The 25,166-nt window shown below is 35.5% G+C and overlaps 1 protein-coding gene across 3 annotated transcripts in view; it reads left to right on the top strand.

Moving 5' to 3' along the window:
- The first annotated feature begins 1,321 nt into the window (after positions 1-1,321).
- LOC145674627 (uncharacterized) overlaps positions 1,322-25,166 on the top strand; it is a 42,598-nt gene continuing 18,753 nt past the window's right edge. The window contains exons 1-4 of one of the 3 annotated variants that reach the window (XM_081744850.1): positions 1,322-1,413; positions 15,164-15,294; positions 19,438-19,511; positions 24,522-24,631. In XM_081744850.1, the coding sequence (XP_081600976.1) occupies positions 15,245-15,294; positions 19,438-19,511; positions 24,522-24,631 (234 nt within the window). In that variant the 5' untranslated portion in view covers positions 1,322-1,413; positions 15,164-15,244. Of the gene's footprint in view, positions 1,414-7,317; positions 7,339-15,163; positions 15,295-19,437; positions 19,512-24,521; positions 24,632-25,166 lie in introns of those variants that run through there. The other 2 variants (XM_081744843.1, XM_081744852.1) reach the window with 2 other exon arrangements.

The raw sequence follows: 25,166 nt of genomic DNA on the forward strand, positions 1-25,166 counted from the left end.
TGCAAGTGTAACAAGGTTGTTCGTATTATTACTGGACAAGCCATAAGAGTGAAAATAATTAGAAAATGATCTTATTTGAACAATCGCTCTATACACAAAGCTTGAAAATAAACAAAATAAATCACGGGCGTCTCTGGCGGGGGGACGCGTCTCCCCTAATAGTTATAAGTACATTCAATATATTATTCTAATTTAATTTATTTACTAACGACAGAATAACATATAAATAATATTAATTTATATTTATTTGGAATATAATATTCAGGCTGTGAAACGATTTTAACAGTTAAGAATTCTCAGGGGGTCCGTGAATGTAAGCAGAAAGGTAACAAATGGAATAGAAAATAATAAACAGTTTGGGTTAGGTATTACCATTCAAATTACTTTCTTTGATGCCCCCCCCCCCCAAATTTTACATGCCAGAGACGCCAGTGGAATAACATATGCTAAAACATGTATTTTAATTGGCGGGAAATTTTGCATCTAATCGGGAAATTTTATTGTCCCTGTTGGGAAATATTCTGTTAAGACACTGACAACCAGATCAGAGTTGCCAGATCTACTTGTTTTGCAGGAGATCTCCTGCTTTTTCTATGTTCTACTGGTCTACTGCGAAAAAAAAAAATAAAAAAAATCTGCTTTTTCCTTGCAGCGGAAAATTCAGCTTCAAATTCTCCTGCTTTTTGCTGCGTAAAATTCATTTGTTCTATGGCATTAGGGAGCATGAGCGGCAATTAGGTATTCTATAGCCATTAGACGCAATTAGGGGCATGGCGGTCTTTCTACCTCCAGAAGATTCCTAATAATCGGAAAAAATATTCTTTATGAAACTTATTTTGAAGTAATTAAAATTCAAATTTATGTTTTGTATGTATTGCTTTATTTTGAAATGAAATTAGTAATAAATTCTGGATTGCTTGTTTTGACCACTGTCCCCTTAAGAATGGCAATTTTTGGCCCTTCCCTGGATTTACACTCAAACGCCACAACTGAGGCCGCGGTGGCTCGGTGGTAGAGCGTTCACCTCTGATGCTTGGGGTCCCGGGTTGGATCCCAGCCCCCACCAAGTGAACTTTATGGTGGACAAACATCGTGTGCGTGAGTTTTCTCGGGGTTCTCCCGTTTCCTCCCACTTTCTTCATTCCACCATTTCATTCATTACTCATCCTCACTGTCTCCTTTAGCCTAACCGGCATAATCGTGAGACGTAAAACTCATTTTTTAAAGATTTCATTTCTTTTTTCAAACGCCACCACTGTATATGACTACTGCTTTCTCCTGTTTTTTATTCTCGAGTCTCCTGCTTTTCCAACTGATTGGCCTGGCAACACTGAACCAGATTTAGTATGATTTAGTAACTGACAACATTGTTACTGCACAAGAATAAGAGAAGGAAATATTGTTTTTCTATAGGTAAGGAGTAATTTTGTTATGCAATTGTTAATATAGTTAACGTCATATAAATATGTGTATTTATACACTGTTGTTTTACTTTTGGTAGATTTTTAAACGGTCTCATTGAAAATATAAATAACAGTACTCAAATTATCGCTATCGTTGAAATGTCTTTCCCGGTTTTTGCTTGCTTTTTTGTTCTCTTTAGTGTATGGGAGTTCTAGACAAACTGTCAAGTCGATCTTTCCAATAGTGAAAACTACACGATTAAAAAGTTGGAAATTTGACATGAACTACCCTCAAAAAGAGAGTAATTTCTAGCCTGGAGGCGTAAGTTTGTGAAACAAAGCATAGGTTGAACCGGTGTTTCTTATGTCAATTTCAAGATTATTTATCAGTACCGGTACAGACAAGTGTTCCGCTATGTTGCAACTCATAAACGTTGTTAAGTTTAAAGACATCTCGAAACGAATGTTCAACATTTAAACCACTAGATACTTGTTCATTGCAAAAGATTTTGTTCGCGCATCACATGACTGTATTAGGTACAGGTGACATTGGAGGGGAAACTAGGCTATAATATGGAGCTGTACAAATTTCGTGAATATCTGAAGTTAGTCCTCCGTTTCAAGCAAAATTTACCGGGAAAATGGATAATTTGCTCGTTTGTGTGCTTGATAATATGGAACTATTTTGCAAGTCGAAGAAGCTACTTCGCGAAGGGTTCCTTTTGCTTGTGGAAAAGTAACGAGCATTTGTAACCTGAACATGGCTGCAGGTGTACAGAAACGCTTCATTTGGTATCGTTACACAGAGACAAGGAATTACACGGCAGAGTTTACTTTGTGTCGACCAGTGACTGGAAACGTTTCATTGGAACACACTCCCAGTGTTTCTCGAAACAGACAACCTGTTACAAAGGACTTACTGCCATACTACTCCCAAGAATCAAAACACACTTAAGAACGGATACCTGCACTAATATGGAAACTATATCAAATGAATCAATTATAACCCACGCATATCAGTTAAAACAACAAGCAGCTTCTAAACTAGCTGAACATACTGATAACCTAACCACACGAAATTAACAACAATATTACTGGCTTAAGTTTAGGGTTGCCCCTCCAGTCTGAAGGTGCCCTTGGACTTTGCAACATCCAAAAAACAGTGCTCAAAGTATTGAAAATTTTTACATTTCACTTGACTTCAGTACTCCGTGGGCTTCACAAAGATTTAAAAGGTTTTCTTCATTATGCTTCCGCATCCGGCAAATAGTACTAACTTCCACATATCTTTTTTCGCATTAAATGTAACTATCGTGCCGAACTTACATTTCTAAACATAAAAAATAAAAGCTTCAAATTATCATTTCTTACCTCATTTCTCTTGTAAATTTTCCTGATTTTTATAAAAAGCGGAGGGGTAACTCTAAACTTAACCAATATTACTCAATAACATCTAATTTATCAAATGAGAAATTTAAACAAATACACAGAATAACCATGACGATTATTTTCAAGTCTAGCACTTCCTCCCCCTCCCCGCCAGTAAAAACATCAGTAGGCTAAATTAAGTAAATCGTAATACATTTCCTACGATTATTTTCTAATCTCCATGGGGGGTGGGGCTGCAGCACCCAGACCCCTCGTCAAAAACGTCACTGAAAAAAAATCATCTTAAAATGCTTTCCAAAATATTACCAGAAGGCAAGGTTTTAGATTACTGGTCTCTCTTCCTATTGAGCAATAATAAAGACAGAAAACATGCCCTGTGGGGCTCTAACCCGCCTTTACTCGCTGACGCTCGCTTGGTAATACTGTATAAGTCAAATGTATAAACTTTAGTACAGAAAGAAACCGACCCAGCTACTAACCTACATTGGGGACCAGTAATCTAGAACCTTCCCTTGCCAGAAAGTTCCAATATTACTCACCACAAATTATACAACAAACCAGCATTCCGAGCAAATAAGAAATATCGCTCTCCAATCGACAAGCCATCACAAAATTACCGACGCCATAAATACCATGCGAAGTGTAACATTAAGTTTTCTGAACTCTAATATGCGTATTTTTTAAATTCACAATTTCATTATAACTTGTGCGTAATTTATACTCTGCGAAACAGCGGCCCCGCCCGCAAGAACCTGATTTTAACGTTATCTGTTCTTACTTTCATATACCTTACCTGCAATTACCGTACCCCTGTTCCATCTCAGGCCTTCACTATTCATTGTTATTCACAATATTTCTTATTTTCATGTTTCATTTGCTCTTTCTTTCATCCGTATGCATCTATATAGTATTAACTAACTAACTCTATCGCCTATGGAACCCGGAGGTTCAGTGCCGCGTTCACAAAAGCTCTCCACTGACTTCTATCCTTAGCTAATTGCATCCAGTTTCTACTTTGTATTCATATCTCTGCGAGATCCATCTTAATATTATCCTCCCATCTGCGCCTAGGTCTTCCTAATGGTCGTTTTCCTATGGGTCTACCAGTCAAGACTTTGAAAACGTTTCTACTTTCTTCCATTCTAGCTACATGACCTGCCCACCTAAGCCTCCTAGACTTGACGACCCTAACAATGTTGGGTAAACCGTATAAACTATGTAGTTCCTCGTTATGAAGCTTCCGCCATTCCCCATTCTCGTTCCTCTTGGGTCCGAATATTCTTCTCAGGATCCTGTTCTCAAATACTTTCAGTCTATGTTCTTCCCTCAGAGTAAGCGACCATGTTTCGCAACCATACAGAACAACAGGCATGATTATCGTTTTATATATTTTAAGCTTCAAATTCCTCGACAGAATTCGCGACGACAAGAGATTTTGAACCGAATAGTAACACGAATTCCCTGCTTTCAGTCGACATTTAATTTCTTCGTGAATATGATTTTCGTCTGTTAATATTGATCCTAAATATTTGAAAGTATCCACTTTATCAAAAGTATTCTTTAATATTTTAACGCCTCCACAATTTGCCGTATTACGGTCCCGACGCACTTCCATGTATTTAGTTTTCTCTGCATTTACTTCTAAACCCATGTCCCTGCAAGCGTTTAATAATATCTCTGCATTTATTTCTACTGTTCTCCTATCATCCCCTATTAAGTTTACATCATCAGCATATGCCATAACCTGGTGAATGCCGTTCAACTCTAGGCCTTGGTTGCTATCTTTGATTTTCCTTGTGGCGTATTCCAGCACAAAGTTAAATAATAATGGCGACAACGCATCTCCTTGTTTCAGGCCATTTTCGACGTGGAAGCTCGTGGACAAAAATTTTCCTACCCGGACTTTACTTTGGGATTCACTTAAACATATCTTAATCTAATTAGCTTTCTCGGTATTCCAAGCTCTGTAAGAACGTTGTATAATGTTTCTCTCCTAACCGAGTCGTAAGCCTTTCTAAAATCAATAAATAGTTGATGTACCGGGGTATTGTATTCCCACTTCTTTTCGAGTATTTGGCGGATGGTAAATATTTGGTCGGTAGTTGATCGATTTCGTCTAAATCCGCACTGATAATCTCCAATAATTTCATCTGCGTATGGGGTCAATCTTGCTAACAGAATATTTGAAAGGATTTTATAGGATGTTGGCAGAAGGGAAATGCCTCGATAATTATTACAGTCAGTTTTGTCGCCTTTCTTGTGAATTGGAACAATGATTGACTCTTTCTACTCTTGTGGCAATTCTTCCTTGTTCCAGATAAGGAGAATGAGTTTGTGTATCTTGTTCCACAATTTTTCGCCTCCAACTAAAATTAACTCAGCCGGAATTTCATCTACACCCGGAGATTTGTGTTTCTTCAATTTCTTTATAGCGATTTCTACTTCTATTCGATTGGGTTCTGGAATATACGTTTCTGCGGTGTGTATCTCCTTTTCTCCACGCACATTAGTTTTTGGCTACGTGTTCAGCAAATCGTCAAAGAAATTTTTCCATCTATTTAAGAGGCTATCCGTATCAGTGAGAACTGTTCCGTCAGATTTCTTTAATATATAAGCACGAGGTTGATAGCCTTTCTTAAATTCGCTGCTCCCCTTATACATGTCCCGAATATTTTTATTTTTACTATTATCTTCAAGTTCCTTAATTTTAGCTTTCAAAAAATCCCGTTTCTTTGTTCTAAAAGTTTTGGAAGTTTCCCGCCTGATATCTGCGAAATTTTGTGTAGTTATTTCATTCGGATTTTGTAGCCACCGTAATTTTGCCTGTTTTCTCTTCTCTACTAGTTTAATGCATTCTTGGTCGAACCATGGTTTGTTCCTACGTATTTCCGCGTGTCCCAATTTTTCTATTGCTGAACTTTTAATGCTATCTCTAATTTCAATCCAAGTATCTTCAACACTAGTGCACTCCGAGTCTTCTAAAACCGAGATTCTATTCGAAACTTATCTATAAACTAATCTATATAGTATTATTTTGCAAAATTAGTGCCTTTGAACTGTTAAGTATTGGAAACTGCGCACTACTCGGAAATTATTAAAACAATCCTTAACTTCTTACTGCAGTGGAGGATATAGCTTCGGAACAGCTACTAAAAGTTTGTGAATGATATCATCCTTCTTTGTTGTGTGTTTCAGGGGCGTTTGGGGTGCAGTCTCCTATCATACATGTCCCTAGGATATTAAAACTTGCAAAACGCATACGAAAATACTTCTTTCCCAGGTGCTAACCATTCAATGGGAAAATACTTAAAACATTCACGAAAAGTGAATTTCTTTCAGCAACACATGTATCTTACTGTCTTAGTGTTTCTTAAAGAAGGAGCTCCATTAATAGGTGCAGATTGACTTCACGAGGACTGAGTATAAATACAGTGTGTGGATGTATGGCATAAGAGCTGCAGTGCATTAAGCACGAAACAACTTGTGCTAGGTGGCCACTTAAAAGCATGGATGCTATCTAACCTTGTCAAGGTAGAAGCGGAACAGGGAGCCCAAATGGCAGCAAGGGGGTGCGTCCGTAGGGCAAAGGCGCGTCAGCGACGGTGGATATACGTATAAATGAGGATAGTGGAAAAACATCCATGCGGTATAAAACATATGCTTTGTGTATCGCAATGCTTTGCGATACTTGCATTATAATTTTGCAGACTGCCTTGACAAAGCACTTACCATATGTATGTTATTGAGTATTATGTGGTGTACAGAGCACACTTTCCATTTCGTACTTCTACCTTATTATTAGAGAGACGATTTTTTATTGACACGCGAAATGTATAGGGTTTGGCTGAAAATGTTGTGTACTTAAAATATATATTTTTCACTATTTGTTAGACCATATAACGCTCGAGATTAAACGCGAAATTCTGTCTTAATTAGCGAAATTTGCAACAAGTCTCGATATTCCACGAAATTTTCGCAAAAGTAACAATTTTTCGACGCTTTTACGATTTATTGATTGCCATTATTTCTCCCTTTTACATACTTGCCCGTGAGTAAACACTACTAGTTCATTTGTCTACCACAATGAAATATTAGACTGTTGGGTGTCTTGCGCGAGCCCTCTCTGTCTGTTTTCTTGGCCAACGGCAAAGCAACCGGTACAATGCCGAAAATCACAATATGTTTCCACAGAGCACGAATTTAAAGATTATGGTTACTACGTTTTTGATGCACGTGAAAAAATAGTTATGTGTAAATTTTGTAATGTTACACTAGACTGGAAGCGACGCGATTCCTGTGTGAAGCACAATGAAGGCGAAAATCACAAAAAGAAGAACTAGTTGTTTTGTGAAAATGGTGTGAAAGATAAATATCGGTGGAAGAGTCTCTAAATGTTAATAAATAAATAAATAAATAAAAAACAGGATTTGCGTTATCAGCAGCAACAAACTGGCTGACATGCTTAAAAAGAATTCAACTGGTGAGAGCTTTAAGGCATTGACATCATTCTTTTATCTTCCCTAGCTCATTGTTGCAAAACATGATGGTAAGTTTTCTAGCAATGTGATGAAAATTCCCATTTTTTGAGAAAGTAGACCACAATGAATTTTTGAAATTTTACAAATAATCTCCGAACGGTATCTACTGGTGAAGTGGATAGTGTGGAAGGAATGTTGCAGGGTGTATTAGATTAGGATTCAGAAATCGCTGGAAAGTGCCTCCAACTAATGTACACTCATGTCCAAAATAATTGTCGCATATCTATTACTGTTTTCTTGTAAGAATATAATTTGATAATGATTTTGCAGGGTACTTTTGATGCTCATAATATTTATATAATAGGGAAATGTATACTTGTAAATTTCATAGGATAAGAATTATAAATACGAAAATTAGAATGAGTTTAAACAAAATGTGGTAATAGTATGCATGAGAACCCCCTGATCTGCGTTTCTTCTGAATTCTATTACCACTTCTACATGAAATACCATAAATTTTCTACGTAGTGCAATAGTAAGAAGTATCCATGTGCACAAGACATGCGATATGCGTTAAATCCCCCCCCCCCCCCCCCACACACACACACATAGTCATAGATAAAGTACAAGGGCACTACACATGCAGATATAAAGTACAGGTACGTTCTTTTTTATTTTCGTATCAGTCGATAAGTAAATAAAAGTCGCTTTGTTATCCCCTTTGTAAGTTCGTACATACTCAATGAATAATCCCTAAAAGTATGAGCGTCCTGCTCCTTCGGGAACTGACGTAGCTTCATGTATACTATATCCCAAAAGGTTTCTAAATGGACAAGAAAAGTTTTATTTTTGTTTTATTCTTATTTACTACTCTTTTGACATGAAATTTGCCACATACATGTCTTTGCCGATTATACACATACTAACATTATAAGAAATACTGGGCGAATTCTTTATCAAATTATATTCCTACAACAACATATTTATAGACACGCGATAATAATTTTGGACATGAGTGTACATATCAGTTTCGAATGTTGATGTGGAGAGTTCTCTTTCTTCTTACAATGACATACTTACCGACAGAAGTACAAATATAACACCAGAGAACATTGAAGCAATGCTTAGGTGTTATTTGCGTAAGTAAACTGTGAACACTAAAGTTTTTTTTTTTTTCTATTACTGTTTTTTGTTTAAATGATACTTTTATTCAATGAGGATGTTTAGTGTTATTTTTTAAAAAATCGAATATTGTTTAATATAGTCATGCATGAGCTCATATCATGATGATTGATGAGTGGAACAAATAAAAGGTAACTAATTGTAATTGCCAAGGAAAATGGTGTTCTTACATTGAATTTTTATTCACCGATTTTATCCCGCTTTACGCATATTTTTATAATTAAATTACGAACTCTTACTTACCACAAAATCGTGTTTTATTAAGCATTTAATATGTACCGTCCCGATATTTTTTAAAATTTACTTTTACAATCCTATTGCAAAATCAAATGCACGACTTCTTCCGTGGATTTTTCAAATTTCGTCCCCCATAACATGGAAGATCCGTACGGTATAAAACACAGCCCCAACATTTTACCCCATTTCACTATATTTATCTCGAATGGAACTTCCCTCTTACTAATTTCCGTTCTACATTTATATATTTCCCCTCCATTACAGCAGTATTCTACGTTAGTTAGTAACATTGTGGGTTTGAAACAGTGTCGTGTTATGCACTACTTCCTGTTCACTTCATATCGCTTCAATCTGCGAAGATATATAGTCTAGAATTTAACATCGATTTTCTTCCTTATTAATCAACCTACACTGATGACCTTTTGTTTGTTTGTTACCGAACTCTCATGATGACATTTTATCTGATTTTGTTCATTTCTCCGTAAATTTTGCATTTCGGGGCCGCCAGCTGTGGCAGTTAACCCTTATACTTATTCAAGTGATAAATTTTCACAACTTATACATTTTTAAAAATAAAAATACACTGATAGAGTAGCTTTCGTGCTTGTAAGACATTAACGAACTGTTTTTGAAAGTAAATAAACTGTCTCCATTAACCTCCAATCAGTCAACAAAAATACATATACGAGTATATGATTCACACACAAATAAAACCAACACTTTTCTCGAAGTTCAAGATTTACGATGACATTTATTGAATGGGAAAACTTATCAGCCCTCCTGGTGACAGGGACAAGTGACTAACCCTTTGTAACGGTGTAAGTAGTTGACGCCCGCACGTGCCCTTCTCACTTAATAAAGAAGAGTTGGTTGTGCTTGTAACTCCGCTATACAGGCACATAGTGGCTTTCCTGAATGTCAAGTAGGGTGTAATCTCAAGTCAAACACAAGACATGAGGAGCTAATAGAAGTAATTATTGAAATGAACGATCCGCTCCAATGGGTGCTGCCCATTCTATGAGATATTACGTAACTTTTACATTTTATTGTCTCCTTGGTTTAATGTTGGTTTTCGTCGCCTACGAGATGGAAAGGTCGTCAAACTGTTCAGGAGTAGCTGGCCCAAGAGCATGGTTTCTGTGTTCGTGGAGAATTTTGATCCTGTAAATATATATACACACATTAGGTAGTTTAGATTAGATTATGTTGGGTTTACCACGTAGAGTGCCCCAAAAGTAGATATATACCCCTGCATTGATCAAGTTTAACATTCTAGTTTATAAGTTCATTTGCTTCGGCTCTTCCGAGTTTAAGGTGTAGGTTAAAAACATTAAGAACAAATGATGGGTAAGGGAAAAAAAGAAGGAATGTCACAAAACTGGATTTTCGAGGAAACTGCGTTTTAATATTGAAAAACCGCGTAAAAAGAATAGGGTTATTAAATCTTGTGCTCATTTTTACATGGACATTTTTACATCTACGCATGCGTGGCATATACAGTGAAATAGTACCAAGAGTCACCAACAGATAGGACAAATCACCCGATAAAGCACATACATGAACATTTCTTGTTTTTTCCCCTTACCCTTCAAATAATAGAAAAACTAAATCTACTTGATGGATAACAATAAGAAATAATATAAAATGCAATGACCTGATCAGTACGGTTCTGCTTACCTAGTTGTGGGCCACTCTGTATAATAAATAATTAGATTATTTTGGTGTATATAATAAATAGCGGCGGGTCGTAACGGAATTAACCTTAGCTATGAATCACGTGAATCTACTTACAGGGCAAGACAAGTAAGCGGGTGTGAGGTAGAATGATATCAGATAATATTTTCAAACTCAGATCATTGTATTTTGTTGAACGTTGTTTGTTTTTCAGAAGACAATATGGCGACATTTTAAGAGCTCATTCAATAGTGATTTTTACTATTGCAACTCAACTAAATCTAATCTAACTGAACCGTAATCACTAAGTATTTGTGTATTTCCTCAAATATGAATATTAACTATTAAAAATGGTCATTGCAACTAATGAATTGCCTAAAGTAAACTCTTACACTGAGTACATCGGCGCGGCGTTGAATACATTATGGCATTGTACGCCTTTGCGAGTGACCATCTGGATGGGTATATCTTGAAATTTCTCATGAAGAATTTTGTTCGCAAGAAGTTATCTGTACCTTTTGCAGTAAGTGTGCATGATAAGGTAAGCTAAATGAGCAGCAGGGTTTGCCCAAGTGGGCCCAGCCCGAAAAAACCCGGTGGGTTTTTTCGGGTTGGACCCACCTAAAAAAACCCACTTTAAAACCCACCTGGGTTTTTGACCTATTTGTTAGTATATTATTGATACAACTAGGATGATCACATTATAAGTGATTTTTATCAGATTTTAGACTTTCCTTGGGTGAATTATAGGCTTTCACGTTAAGGTATACAACAACATTGAACATAAGACCTTTATAAAGCTCTGAATGCACTAAATGAATTTAAAAAAAAAAAAAAAACTTAGCTTGAGATAGTTATAGAACAAATTAATGTATGGATTATGCTTATAGCCTTTTGAAGTAAAATAAGCAATTCTGTACTTTAGAAAATATTTTCCGTGAATAGTGTGCTCGTCGACTCGGCAACACCGAGGGACGTTATCACTCATACGTTTGACAGGTTTAAGGTCATAGGTGCCGGTACTAACAGTACATATGTAAATACATTAGTGAAACTATTAGTGTTATTTCTTACCTTTGATGTAAAACACAAGTTTTTTCAACTAAAATTTGGTTGAACAATAACAGTTTATTTCAGTCATTTGTTGCTACTCTTCAAATAAACATTCTGTAGAATCAACACCAGCAATAGCGTAAAAATTCTTGTCAAATTTAAGAAGCTTAATGCTCGGGGTTCCGAAGACTATGTAACGCTTACTATGTCAAGTGCTGAGTTCAAATTTCCGTACTAGTGAAAGTTTTGATGTACACGACGTGAAAGAAGTGCTCGGGAAATTCCCGAATTAAAAGCAGAAGGATCGGAAATGAATACTTCAACAATAAAACTATTTATTTTACGCTTAAACCTGCCATACGTCCCGTAAAAAACGGGACAGTCCCGTTTTAGGGCCCGAGCGTCCCGCGTTCCCGTAAATTTAGCCGGAACAGGGAAATGTCCCGTATTTTAACTCCGTTCCATTTCTACTATCAATATCAGCTTATTCGAAAAGTGAAAATGGCTGGGAATCCTGTACTTAGTGAATGTACAGTACGCTGTTGCATGTCACAGTTTCGAGGAAGTTATTACACCACTCTGTTCGACTTGATAGCGAGCGAAATTTGCAATGCTACTTTTTCCAGTGAACTTGATGGAAACTTGGATACTCTCCGGAATATTAAAAAAGATGGCTTTGAGTGTTTCTACATTTACAAACACAGGAAAGATGGCTGACCTTTTCTCCAGCAACATAGATAAGTTAACAAGAATTATAATCTTTTTCAAAGGCTAGGGGCACAGAATTGTGCTTTGGTCCAGGTCTTAGAAAAATGTAAATCTGGTCCTGACAATTACATACGACACAGGGAAAAAATTAGCTTTTCATCAGATTAAACTGACGAACGTAATTTTGGCAAATACAACCATGTAAATAAATATTGCTAAACGCGCGAAGACTATTGAATGTAGATTATACCACTGATTTAAATAATCTGCATATTGTTTTCCTGTGAAGCATTTTTATAGCACATCTTAAGTTTTTAGGCATCTTTAGTTTATACAATTAATTGCAGGGTACAAAGAGAGAAAAGCAGCTGCTGCTTAGTGAACTTTCGCCCGTTATATTCTTGAAAAAAATAAAATGAAATGAAATCTTTTACTTTTAGTCTCACGGTTATGCCTGCTATGCTCAAGGTGACGGTGATGATGAGGAATGAATGAAATGACGGAATGAAGAAAGTGGGAGGAAACGTGAGAATCCCGAGAAAATCCACGCACAAGGTGTTTGTCCACTACAAAGCTCACTTGGCGCGAGCTGGGATCGAACTAGGGACCCCATGCACCAGAGGTGAACGCTCTACTACTGAGCCACCGCGGCCTATTATAATTTTGTTCATAGCCAGACTATAGTTCAATTCATTGTGTTGGAAAGTTAAGGGGGGGGGGAGATCTGAGGTGTCCTGTTTTCTCATGGAGAAAATATGGCAGGTTTATTTACGCTGGAAGATGTTAATTTCATATAAGACATTTTGAAACATTTATTTATCTCATACAACATGAATTGTATCTTTGTTTTAAATTAATAGGTCCCTTTTGGTATTCATATTTGGCGAACGTCAGTCAGGCTTCTGGATGACTTGATCTACATTTGATTGTTTGTCTGCCGAGCTCCTTCATGAATAAGCGGTTAGTGTACACGTCTTCGGCGTGGGTAACCTGGATTTGCTTCCCGGAGGGAGCTCATGTGGTTCAGATTCAAATTTAATCAGTAGGTCCCGTCTCATAAAGCCTCGCTACTGAAGGAGACGTTAAACACAAAATCAACTCAACTCGTTTGTCTGCCTCTACCACACACACTACAGGGTACAACTTTCGGCCTTTTAAGTTAAAATTTTCAGAGTACAAGCACGAGACACTAAATTTCCTGTATAGATTTCGGCGGCATATCAAAGTAAAATATCAAAATGGCGGCCATTTTTTCAAAACAGCGAGTATTTACGCTACGAAGCGCAATCTTCAGTCTTTTAAGTTGATATTTTGACGGTGGAAGCACAAGATATGCTAACTTTGCTATATAGATTTTCTCGACGATCGAATGTAAAATTTCAAAATGGCGGCCATTTTTTCAAAACGGCAGTGAGTAGAAAATTGTTGCAAGTTGTGACAATGACAATCTTGAAATATAAATCTTATTTTAACACTTTTACCCCAAAGACATTGAAATATTTCGAAAAAACCGATTAAACCCGAAAATACCCGAAAAAACCCATATGGGCCCAGGTGGGTTGGGCTTTTTCAAAAAAACCCGGGTTTTTCAAACCCTGATGAGCAGGCACACTCTGCTTGCAAAAGGTTCTGTTTTATTACAATATATCTTTCATCTTAAAGGTCTCCTTTTAACCAAAGGCTCTCAAAGTGAACTCGGTACACCTAGCACTAATTTACAACATGATCATTATAATCCACGTACGTTAGAGGTCTTGATCTAACAACTCGTGTATATCTGGTGATGCATATTTTACTATCAATAAGTACATTTATTGGCTGCTGGTTATGTATTTTTAGTGTTGATAGGGATGTGCGAAACAGAACTATGAGAATATAGGAAAACGTCTTTTTTTAAAAAAAAAAAAAATAAATAAATATTGTTAGATCATACACCTGATCTAATTATCTACCATAGGAGTAGTAATGTTATTAATAAGTTGACATGTAGTTCAATTGCGGAGACCGAATCGTGTGTATGAAGAGAAAAGCGACTGGCACGTGATAACCTTTCTAGAGACGGGACAACCTAGTTTACGACTGTATGAGTCGTAGTACAAGAGTGATAATTGCAGCTGTTGGATAGTAACACCAGGTACTACATGTGAAAACGGTTTTTATATATATTACGGAATCTTCATAATCTGATATTTGACGTTCAGAAGCACTTGAAATAATTGTATTTAGGTAGGACTTTGTAGTGGTTCCTCCAATCCCAGTGCAGTGCAGATCGTAATATATTCGTCTAGTACTTCTGAAGTTGGAAATAAAAATCTCAGGAGACCAAAGTTTCTCCTTTTGCAATATTTTTGTATTTATTTGTAGTAGATTCCAATAGATGGCGCTAGTGGTAACTGCCAGTACACTTTCGCATTGGCCGTAACATATTATAATATGTTCTGGGTATTGTTGTTTCATATCATTTCTTCAAACTAAACATTTTTCTTTGTGCATACATTCTTCTGAAGTTGATTTTATCTTTCTTTTAATAAGAATGAAAGCATTTGTAGAATACTAATTAATTTTTTAAAGTAGGTTTTCCCCCTTATATATTAAGGTTTAACAGCTTGCATTTGTTAATATTACATTTTTAAAATTTTGATTTATTCTTCACTAATTGAATGAAGAAGTAGCTGATCGTATCTCAGTATTCGTTGGTCTTTATTCACTCAACTAATTGTATGTAAACACGATAGTTCAGTAAAATGGAAACTTGATTAATCAAATATATATATCGTTTCATTAATTTTGAATTAGAGATTTTAAAGTATATTTTGTTCTTTTACACTGGTTTGCTTAAATGTTTCAAAGAGAGTAAATACATCGTGATCAATGCAATTGTAATATTTTCTCCGTCTTCGTGGTGTTTGTGTGCTTTCAATTGTAAGTCTTGATTTCGATGGGTTACAGATGTTTGCTGTGATGGCAGGAAATCAAAATCTGTTTTTGATTCGAATGTAGTGTGGAGCATTTAGATCTTTATTTTGTATTTTCTGTTAGTGCTGCGGTGCATTTATCAAGGAGATTATCTACTCGCGGAATTTTGTCGTCACCTGGAAAAGTAAGAATTATTTGTCGCAAATGAAGAAGTGTCTTATAAACCGTCATGAACTGCAGGATGATAGTCCCAGGTGGGTTTCTATCGTTATTTTTTATCTTTCCTTATTTCGTAACATTCTCGCTATATTACTAAAAACCAGATCGCATGTCGGTTGTTTGGTTGGCTGTTGCACTAGAGGTTTTTCATGATTGGCTGCATGTTTCAGTAGTCCGATCAGTTAGTAGTTACAGTCCGACATTAAGTCATCCATGATGAGAAAAGTTGAGCCAGTCGTATCATGTTAGGCATTGAATCTCATTTTGGGAATATGTGCCGTACTGTGCAGGTTGTGTTTCTAAATAGGATGGATAGATTTATGTAATCTTGGAAGATCCTTTTCATGAAAGTGAATTTTAAATTTAAATTGTGATAGTGAACATTGATGGCAAAGTGAATAACTACATATCGGGTAAATTATGTCCTTCAGGAACAGTCACTCCAAATCTTAATTTACATAACGTTAAAACTTGCATTAGCAGAATTTGGCAGCCACGCAGTACATAAATAACAGGAAATTCCAGCGATCCGGTTTTTCTGTGGTGTTCCACCATTACGATGTCCTTAATACTTTACTTAGTACTTTGCGTTAGAGGAGTTTCAAAACTCGCTTAGCTTAATTTTTCATATCAAATATTTTTTTTTTTTGGTATCTGATTTCCACAAACACAAATCTGTGTAGCGATCTAATTTTTGAATACCTTAGTAGAACCTCGTAAGGTTGTTCAGCAAATAGTACATGATAAGTAAACTTTTTTAAGCGAGCATGTTTATTTCTTCGAACAGAATTGTTTGCCAAATGTCTATTCTTTTGTGATTATAATATGATATTATTTCTGGGAGTGAGGATTAATTTTCATGTGTGGAACTTCAAGGAATACATATCCCGAGAAGCATAAAACATAAGCGCAAAGTTTTCAAATTATTTGTTTCAGTTACTCTTTTAGGAAATGTGTATTAAATCTCTCTGGAGAAATTTGTACTGTAAGGTGCAACTTGCGTTTCTGAATACTTCATGATGATTATGTTTATATATGGTCTTTTAAAGATCTTTTCGCTGGAGTAAAATTTATACTTTTATTGAACTGAACAAAGTAAAGCTCTTAGTGTTTTCACTAGTCCTGTTTCGTCTGAAACAGATGGAAAGTAATTCATTTGTCTTTTTAACATTCCAAGAATTGTCAATGGAAACTGTGTGCCACCAAAAATTAAACTTCAAGTCAGGTTCTGGGTTGCGAGCTACTTGCAGAGTTACAGAATCTAATGTAAGAGCTTGGTTTAATACATCAGCTAGCGTAGCGTCATCATTACCGTTTGGGTGCTGTTGAAGTAACACCGTTTTTAATTATTAATATATATATCGTTACATCATTAAGTAAAATAGGGGGCACGATGGCTTAGTGGAAGAGCACTTGCCTGTGGTGCATATCATCCCTGATTCGATCCCCAGTGAAGTAAGTTTGTAGTGGACAATATCATATTCGTGGATTTTCTCAGGGTACTCCCGTTTCCTCTCTCATTCACTTTCAGCCAATTCTTCTATCATAATTCACTTGCCTTAATCATCGTCTCCCTTAACCTAAAGTCAATAATCGGGGAACGTTAAACTGAAAGATTCCATTTTTCTTGTACTAGTGTAACTGCATGCAATTTTCTAGTTGAATACTTCTTGGTAAGTTGTGATAGATACGTCACAGTACTTCTTGCTTAAACACAAGTGTATCCTCTTTACTATATGTTGTATAATTATATATATATATAATAAATGCTTCACACGATATAAAATAGCATGTTCCGTACTCTACTCTTGCTTAAGGGAATTGGAGTAATTTATTTCCTAATATTTGCTTGAACTAATCTCAATTGAATTCTAGGTAGGAAAATTATTCTTAACATCGAATGTGTCTGTCATAAAAATGGTGGTGTTAATTTATTTGTTTGTTTTTAATAGCAAGTTTTGATTAGAAGGGAAATATCAGGTAGTCTTAAAAGAAAAATATTGAGCCTTTTGCGCACGAGATGACGTCAGTGTCACAAAACTCAAGGCCTAGGAGTCGCACCGGGTCAGGCCTAACGTCGTTTGATACCTGACAATGCAAAAAGTATTACAATTCTTATAATCAGACGTAAGGGATTGCGCCGTGAAGATCAATGGACTTTCCGCAAAACTACACAAAATTTACAATTGTATTTCCATAAAGGCACAAATGCTGCGGAGGTCCTTGAAAAAAAATTGTACTGTTCGAGGGCAAGATACGTTATCGAAAAGAACAGTCAAAAGATGGTTCTGTCGCTTTCATTCTGGACATTTCGATGTCCAAGATACACCTTGCAGTGGGCGACCAATCACAGCAAAAGTGGACTATATTCTTTCAAAGATCGAGAAAGACTGGTATGTAAAGTCTTGATGTCGCCAGTGACTTAAAAATCCATAATTAATCAGGTTAAACCATTTGGAGAAAGATGGCTATAAAAAGAAGCCTAACGTTTGGATGCTACATGATCTAACTCAAAAACATTTACCTGATCGTGTGAATCTCTAAACAAACGTAACTAACTCGAACCATTTCTAAAGCGTTTGATCACGGGTGATGAGAAGTGGATAACCTGCACCAACAGTGTGTGAAAAGGACCGTGGTCGAAGCGAGGAAAACCTCCAATGTCTGTAGCAAAGCCCACACTGACGCCAAGGCAAGTTATGCTGCGCAGTTGTTTGGATTGGAATGGATCACGAGCTGCTGCCTCCGGACAAAACGATAGATCTGAACGGTTGACAGCTAGTGTGACTGCACCTAGGAAATCAAAACAAGCTTACGGAACTGGTCAACAGAAAAGGTGTCGTGTACCATACTGACAACGCCGGATATTCGTAGGGAAAGCGAGTTGGAAATTGACTTCTTTTCTCAGAGGTTAGCATAACCTATTCAATATGATGCTGACAGCGTGGCCACTACTCTGAAAGTTCATATTTTTTGTTGTTTTCTCTTCTATTTTGTTGCTTGTTGATATTTTGATAACTAGTATTCCTTGGTTTCTAAAAATAATTCTATGCCAGTGATTCTCCCTTATTAAGTTTCGCCAAGGACTTCAGACAGCGAACTTGTGATAATTTTGGGGATTTGAATATTGGCATGACTTTTTTTTTTTATTTCTTTAAAGATGAAACAATATAAATATTTAGAGAGAATAAAATAGGATATATATATATATATATATATATATATATATATATATATACTGGTGGGAATTCATTTTAAGAATATCCAGTAGAAATTCACGGATCTGGTCCAAAGATTGTAAACAAGAAGGTGGTAGTAGTGATACCTATTCCGACATAAAGCCTATGAGAGATTCCGAACATGTTACGTAGAATGTTCAAAAATAATCATACAATATTCACATTAATAGCACCTGTAATCGCTCCAGGAAAGCATACAGGCAGATGTTTCAGTTGTGCCGCCGGTCAGTACAAATGGTTAGTGTCTGCCTGAAGCGTGATATGCCGTGCTCGCTGTAGATCTTGGCCGGGTGCGGATCTCTTCCAGCCCCAGTGTACGGCCACACTCAAAACGAACAATATTCATTCGATTGTATACTAGCATTGCAGACATAGATTGATTCCACATACCTACACTTGTCGTGTTGTCAAATACGTTCAAACTACTAGCGTCGTAACTTCTACAGACAGTGATGCGAACTTTATTTGAATCGGGCGATGCATACGCGGTGTTTTCAAATCTGTTTCCACAAATATATTTTTAAACGCTCATTTCATGATTCTTCTGTTAAAGTGTAGTGTTACATAAAACCGAAATACTTGTTTAATTCCTTAAAAACGATCTGCGAATGGAACCTTGAATTAAATTTGTTTATATTCGCGGGAATTGAGTGTCACCTATCATTGTCATATTACTAGGTAGATATATTCAAAATATTCATAAATAAGCTTTATATGTTTGTTTTTTTTTCTTTCTTTTTGTTTGTTTGTTTGTGGTGAAGGATACTTGATTTCTGTTGCCATTGGAAGTTTGTGTGTTTGATGTCCTTGATTTGAAGTTTAATGTGTCTCTTTCAACACCAGTTATATGAAATGTGGAGCTTACATCTCACCCGTTCCCAGTTTTTGTATTCAGGATATTCGTGATCATGCTTTACTAAAAATTATTTTTCGTTTCAGATACACGATGGAATCAAATAACACGTCAGCATCTGATGGGGAGGAGTCTTCAAAAATTAAAAATGAAGATGCAGGTGTGTGATATAGGGATATTATATAAATTCATGTAGAAATTTCAATTTATTGTTAATACAAATTATGAGATTACACCTGTCAAGTATACAGTGTGTTTTATATGAAAGAAACATTAGTTAGCGTGTGAAAATGAATATTTGTATAATGAAGCAATAATTACCTAGTTGTTATATTCATAATCCTAATTCTTAATATATTCATTCGCTCCACACTAATTTTTTTTTTTTTTTTTTTTTTTCAAATACTTTTTGAATTTCATGGAAAGAGTTAACTATTCTAGACCTGCTATACTAACTTGCTAGTTCCACCTAACACGAGTAGAACGTACAGAGAAGGCAATGATTAACCATATATAAGATAGTCAGTCACGGAAGTTGATCTTTTACATAAGAAGTATCAAAAATTAAACGCTGGCTCAAGAAGAATAACGTGAATATGCTGTATATCTTGTTTATTACTAAATATTGTTTCGTCTTCTTCGTATTATTATTATTATTTGAGTTAGTAGTAGTGATAATGATTATGAAAATGCGTCTAGTTCGCACACGATACTTATACTTAAAGTAGTGTCCAAACTTTACTTTTCTCAAGTGCAAAGTATTCTAAAGATTAATGTCAAATAATATTAAGAGAAGTGGAGAGGATCGCAATTGGATTACGCTGCTTTATAATCAATGAATGTAGTATTTAAATAAATATAATTCGTTGATTGTATGAGTATTTTTAGCTGTCCAGTTTTTAGGGAAAATCAAATAAAAAAAAACATTACCTCTTATTGTTTCCCATTACAGTGATGATTAACCAACTATTTATTTTGTTTGTGAGTACAAGATTTTGGACAAACAGTTAATAACCAGTTGTTTGCGTTTACAACAACCAGGGTGAGAGAGAGAGCTTGCACCTGATAAGAAACGCGAGAGTCCAAACTATAAGCATAAATGACAGAATCTGACATACAAGAATACAGTTTACATGTGTTGATAAGGAAGGAAGTCTCTTACTACCGCACCATTTTTCTGCAATGCAGTTTAGCTGGAGCTAGAATGGACTTTTTTTTAATTTCATGCCTTAATGTCCTCAGTGATTAAATTATCAAAATACGTGATTGAGTTCGTTGACAAATTAACTTTCAACCTGATTAAATGAAATACCAAATATACTTTCTTTATTATTATTAAGATTGAAACAGAATTTCATGTAGCCATCATCACCAGATAAAACATATACAGTAAAATAACACAAAAGCTGAACAACTGTTTGAACCTTTTTAAAAAATGCTGTTTCCAGCTTTTGGTTTTTATGAAATATAATAGTATATATGTAATATAAATCCCACAATTTCATGACAATATGTACCGGTACAATATGTTTATATCTGAATAAAAAGCATTGTTTAGTTCCAGGTCAGGAGGAATTCGAAAGAAAGTCCTAGTTCGTGTGCTTTTCCTTCCTTTATTAATTTGAAAATACCAAAAGAGAAACGTTAACATCTAAGTGTGAGCTTATTAGTGGTTTAAAACTTACAGAATAATATGAAACAAAGTTACTGCTTGAATTTTGTCCTATAGTGATGCGTTAGATCTTTATAATTAAAACCTCTAGCCATAGTTTAGAATGATAGTGGAGTAGCTCAATATTTTTGTTTGTGTTTGCTAAAATTACCTGTAGAGCAAGTGTACAGAATTAAAACGCAAGGAACAAGCAGGGTATTGATCATATTCCATGTACTACCAATGTCATTGGATTGGATTTTTTTTAAGGATAAATAGAAGCACACAAACCTAGAACTTCTGTTGAATTAAGTTCCAAATAAATAAATAATCATCCGATATTATGAACAATCATCCACAATATGTCAAAGCATAATTCCACTTCTGGGAGCAAAAGATTGCGAATTTTACATATTTGTTTCCTTATATTTTTTATTCGTTGAAAGATGAAAATAAGCACACGAATAACAATCAAATCACAAGAATAAGTTTACTGTATAAGTCAGTGGCGGCGATTGGACGTTAAAAGTGTGTGTGTGTGGGGGGGGGGGGGGGATATCACAATATGTCAAAGCATAATTCCACTTCTGGGAGTAAAAGATTGCGAATTTTACATATTTGTTTCCTTATATTTTTTATTCGTTGAAAGATGAAAATAAGCACACGAATAACAATCAAATCACAAGAATAAGTTTACTGTTGCACATAAGTTTACTGTATAAGTCAGTGGCGGCGATTGGACGTTAAAAGTGGGGGGGGGGGGCAAGATTTGACGGAAGGTTGTATAACTAATAGGATACTATCTTTTTGGTTAAAATACCGTATATCGTATTTCATATTTTATTAAGTAAATTGACAAGAGCAACGCAAGTAGATACTAGCCCTTTGTACTCTTAAACAACAAAGGTGTAAGAAGAGATTTGATTCCTTGCTCACGAACATCTTAAAATACAAAGCGGCTGATTAATATATTGAATCCTTGTAAGAAGTGAAAGTATGCTGGAATTCTTGTGTTCCAATAGGTTAATTTTGGCGTTATTTTCCGTGGCAATTAAAACGCAATTTCTGGAGCTTTCTTAACTCTACGGGAGGATAACCATTACGTACTCACGCAACGGCGAATGTTATATGGCACTTTTTTTTTTTCTATGAACTAGTAATACATACAAAAAGCTTACATTTCCAAATTAAACTATATACATTAATTGGTTACAAAAAAGTGGGAGGGCAACTGCCCCCTTAATCGCCGCCCATGGTATAAGTTCGTTGTTTGTAATTTTAACCATGTGAACATATGACAACGAAACTACAAGTAAATGTAAACAACTAGTTTAGTACATAAACATTTGTTTATGCTGTGTGAAATGGTGATTTATTTAGGTGCACCTAAAAGTAAAAATTTGGCATTTTTAAAATAGCTAGCTTAGAACAGCGAACATGCAAGTTTGTTATCTAGAGTTCTTTACGTTTCAAGTTTGATAGCACCTGTACATACGAGGGGGTGTCGTAAGGTTTTAATTATCATAGTAAAAATACCAGGATTCAGGGATTGTTAACCCCTTTCTATGTAGTCACCACTCAGATTTACACATTTCTGCGAGCGTTCCTTCACTTTACGAATACCGTCATTGTAGAAGCCAGCACATTGTGCTTTAAACCACTCTTCTGCCTTGTGAATGACGTCATCTGTGTTATCAAAATAGCGACCACGCAACGGATTCTTCATTTGGGGAAACAAGAAAAAATCACTGGGTGCAAGGTTGGGAGAATAAGGCGGATGCTGCAATGCCTGGAAGCCACATGTCCTTGCTTTGTCGACAGCAACTTGAGATGAATGAGCTGTGCTTCTGAAAAGGTGTCAGCAAACGAGGAACCCAGTGCGCAGATACCTTAGACATGTGAAGTTCATTGATAATTTTCCACACACTGCCATAACTGATACCAGTCTCATTCGTAATCGTTTGGATAGTTACGCGTCTCTCTTCGAGGATTAAACACTCCACTTTCTTCACAGTGGCCGCATCGTCCGTTAGGGATGGTGTTCCAGGACTTGAGTCTCCTGTGAGGGACGTATATGACCAGTTTGGAATTTTCTTTTCCACTTTACAGTGGTGTCATAAGATGGACAGTCATTGCCATACACAGCTTTCATCTCGTCATAAATTTGTCTGGCATTATTACCCTTCAAATGGAGGAACTTTATCACACTGCAAGCCTCAATCTTACCCATCTTGCACTTTGGTCACTTGTGGCACAGTTAAAAAAAAACTTCCCTAACATCATGCACATAAGAACCAAACATAACGCTGACAAAATTTCATCATCATTTCTTCATAACTTCCTGGTGATCATTAACACTTTATGATACCCCTCGTATTTCTAAGGATTTTCAGCAAATACAAATACAGCTAGATGGAATACAATTAGGCTTTTAAAAATTGATTATGCTTATTCACAACGAATTTAGGTAATTTTGTTACCAAAATATTAACATGTAGGTAATTGTCACCGGATATGATCACTGTCTTTTACAACGTTGACTAAAGAACATTAGAACATTGAATTTTTATGAACTCGAAGAAGTTTGTGAAATTGCTTTCCTTAATCTTCAACTGAAGCAAAACGATAAAGCGTCGTCAAAATATGTATATAAATTATTAAATAAAGTCTTACATATTTTAGATATTTGAGATAAGAGAAAAAGTTTCCAGTAATTCTTCCACAGATATATTAGCATATAGGAAATTTTGTCATGGTTATTTTTTCACTTTTGTTAAACTAAGTAGAGACAAAGTAGACGAGCAAAACGGCTTACCTTATCTTAATCAAACTTGGAAAGCAATTCAGTTGATATTGGACTCTGCCGAAGTTTGGGCTACTCAATGCAAGAACAAACATCAGTAGAAGAACATAATGCCAGTTCCAGCTAATGTTAAAAGCACAGGCAAAGTGAGTCCCTAAATGGGTTTGTATATCACTATTTACAAATATTAGGTTTTGCCAATATGAAAGTTTCAGAACACAAAATAGCAAACAAAATATAACTTGTTATAATACATTAAGTGTTTTACGTGTTCATTTTCTACTATGCATAACATTACAGGAAACACTAAGCAAAAAACCTTTCAAACTTTTAGTTCCAATGTTACACTCTAAACACAAAGATGCGAGCCGTTTCTATGAAGTCTAAATCACTCTTTCGTTTTCCTTTTTAGTGGTTAGTCTGCAGCATCTTGACGAAGCACAATTGAAAGTGTTGATCTTGTTGAGTTTTATGAATAAACTTTCAAATATAAGAATATATAGAGTATATATATTTTCAATTGATGATTAATCAGGAGATGTTTATGTGTAGTTGAACATACTAAAATATAGTAATAATAATTTCATAGTTTCATCTCTAAGAATATTACGGTATTTTCATTATATAATGATGTAATTGATTTTTGAAGAAAGAAACTAACCCTGTAAATTGTCTTTTTTAATTTTTTTTTTTAATGAAAATTGCTTTGTTTCTAGATGATTGGCGGTTATCGAAGAAAAAAGTTTTGGACAGACTGCATCACTTATTAGACAGCACTGATTTCTGTGATTGTAAAGTTGTTGTCGGAAGTGATGGTAATAAGAAGGTAGGTTGCATGTAAATGTTATGGATATGTGGGATGTTCTAAGTGAATGAGTCGGTTAAATTATATATTACATTATGAATTATATATTACTTTAAATTTATCGAGAAATCTAATTTTGTTTTCATACCACCACAATTCCCTATTACGAATACCATTGTATATCCTTTTTTTTTTTTTTTTTTTTTCAATTTCAGTACTCATTCTTTGTCCTGTAAGGTAATAAAAATGGATTTGAAATGTGTATATATTTGAAAGTAGGCAATTTTATCATAGTAATAGGAAGACTTGTTGGGTTGGAAGAAAGTCTAATGAGAAAAATACTCGCCGAATACGTTTCAGTGGCCAGTTGTCTTGCTTCAAGAATTCAGGCTGCTTGGAAAACTAAGTATTCTCATTTGTTTGCTCCATTGTAAAAATAATGTTATTGAATCTTAAATTACTGGCTTTAAATTTCTATTGAAACGTATGCGTCGCTTTAGTGACTATTTTTTCTGATTAATTGATCCATCCTACCACATTATTAGGTGGAAATATA

This window comes from Thermobia domestica, chromosome 2 (genome assembly GCF_964235325.1).
Source record: "Thermobia domestica chromosome 2, izTheDome1.hap1.1, whole genome shotgun sequence".
NCBI lineage: Eukaryota > Metazoa > Arthropoda > Insecta > Zygentoma > Lepismatidae > Thermobia > Thermobia domestica.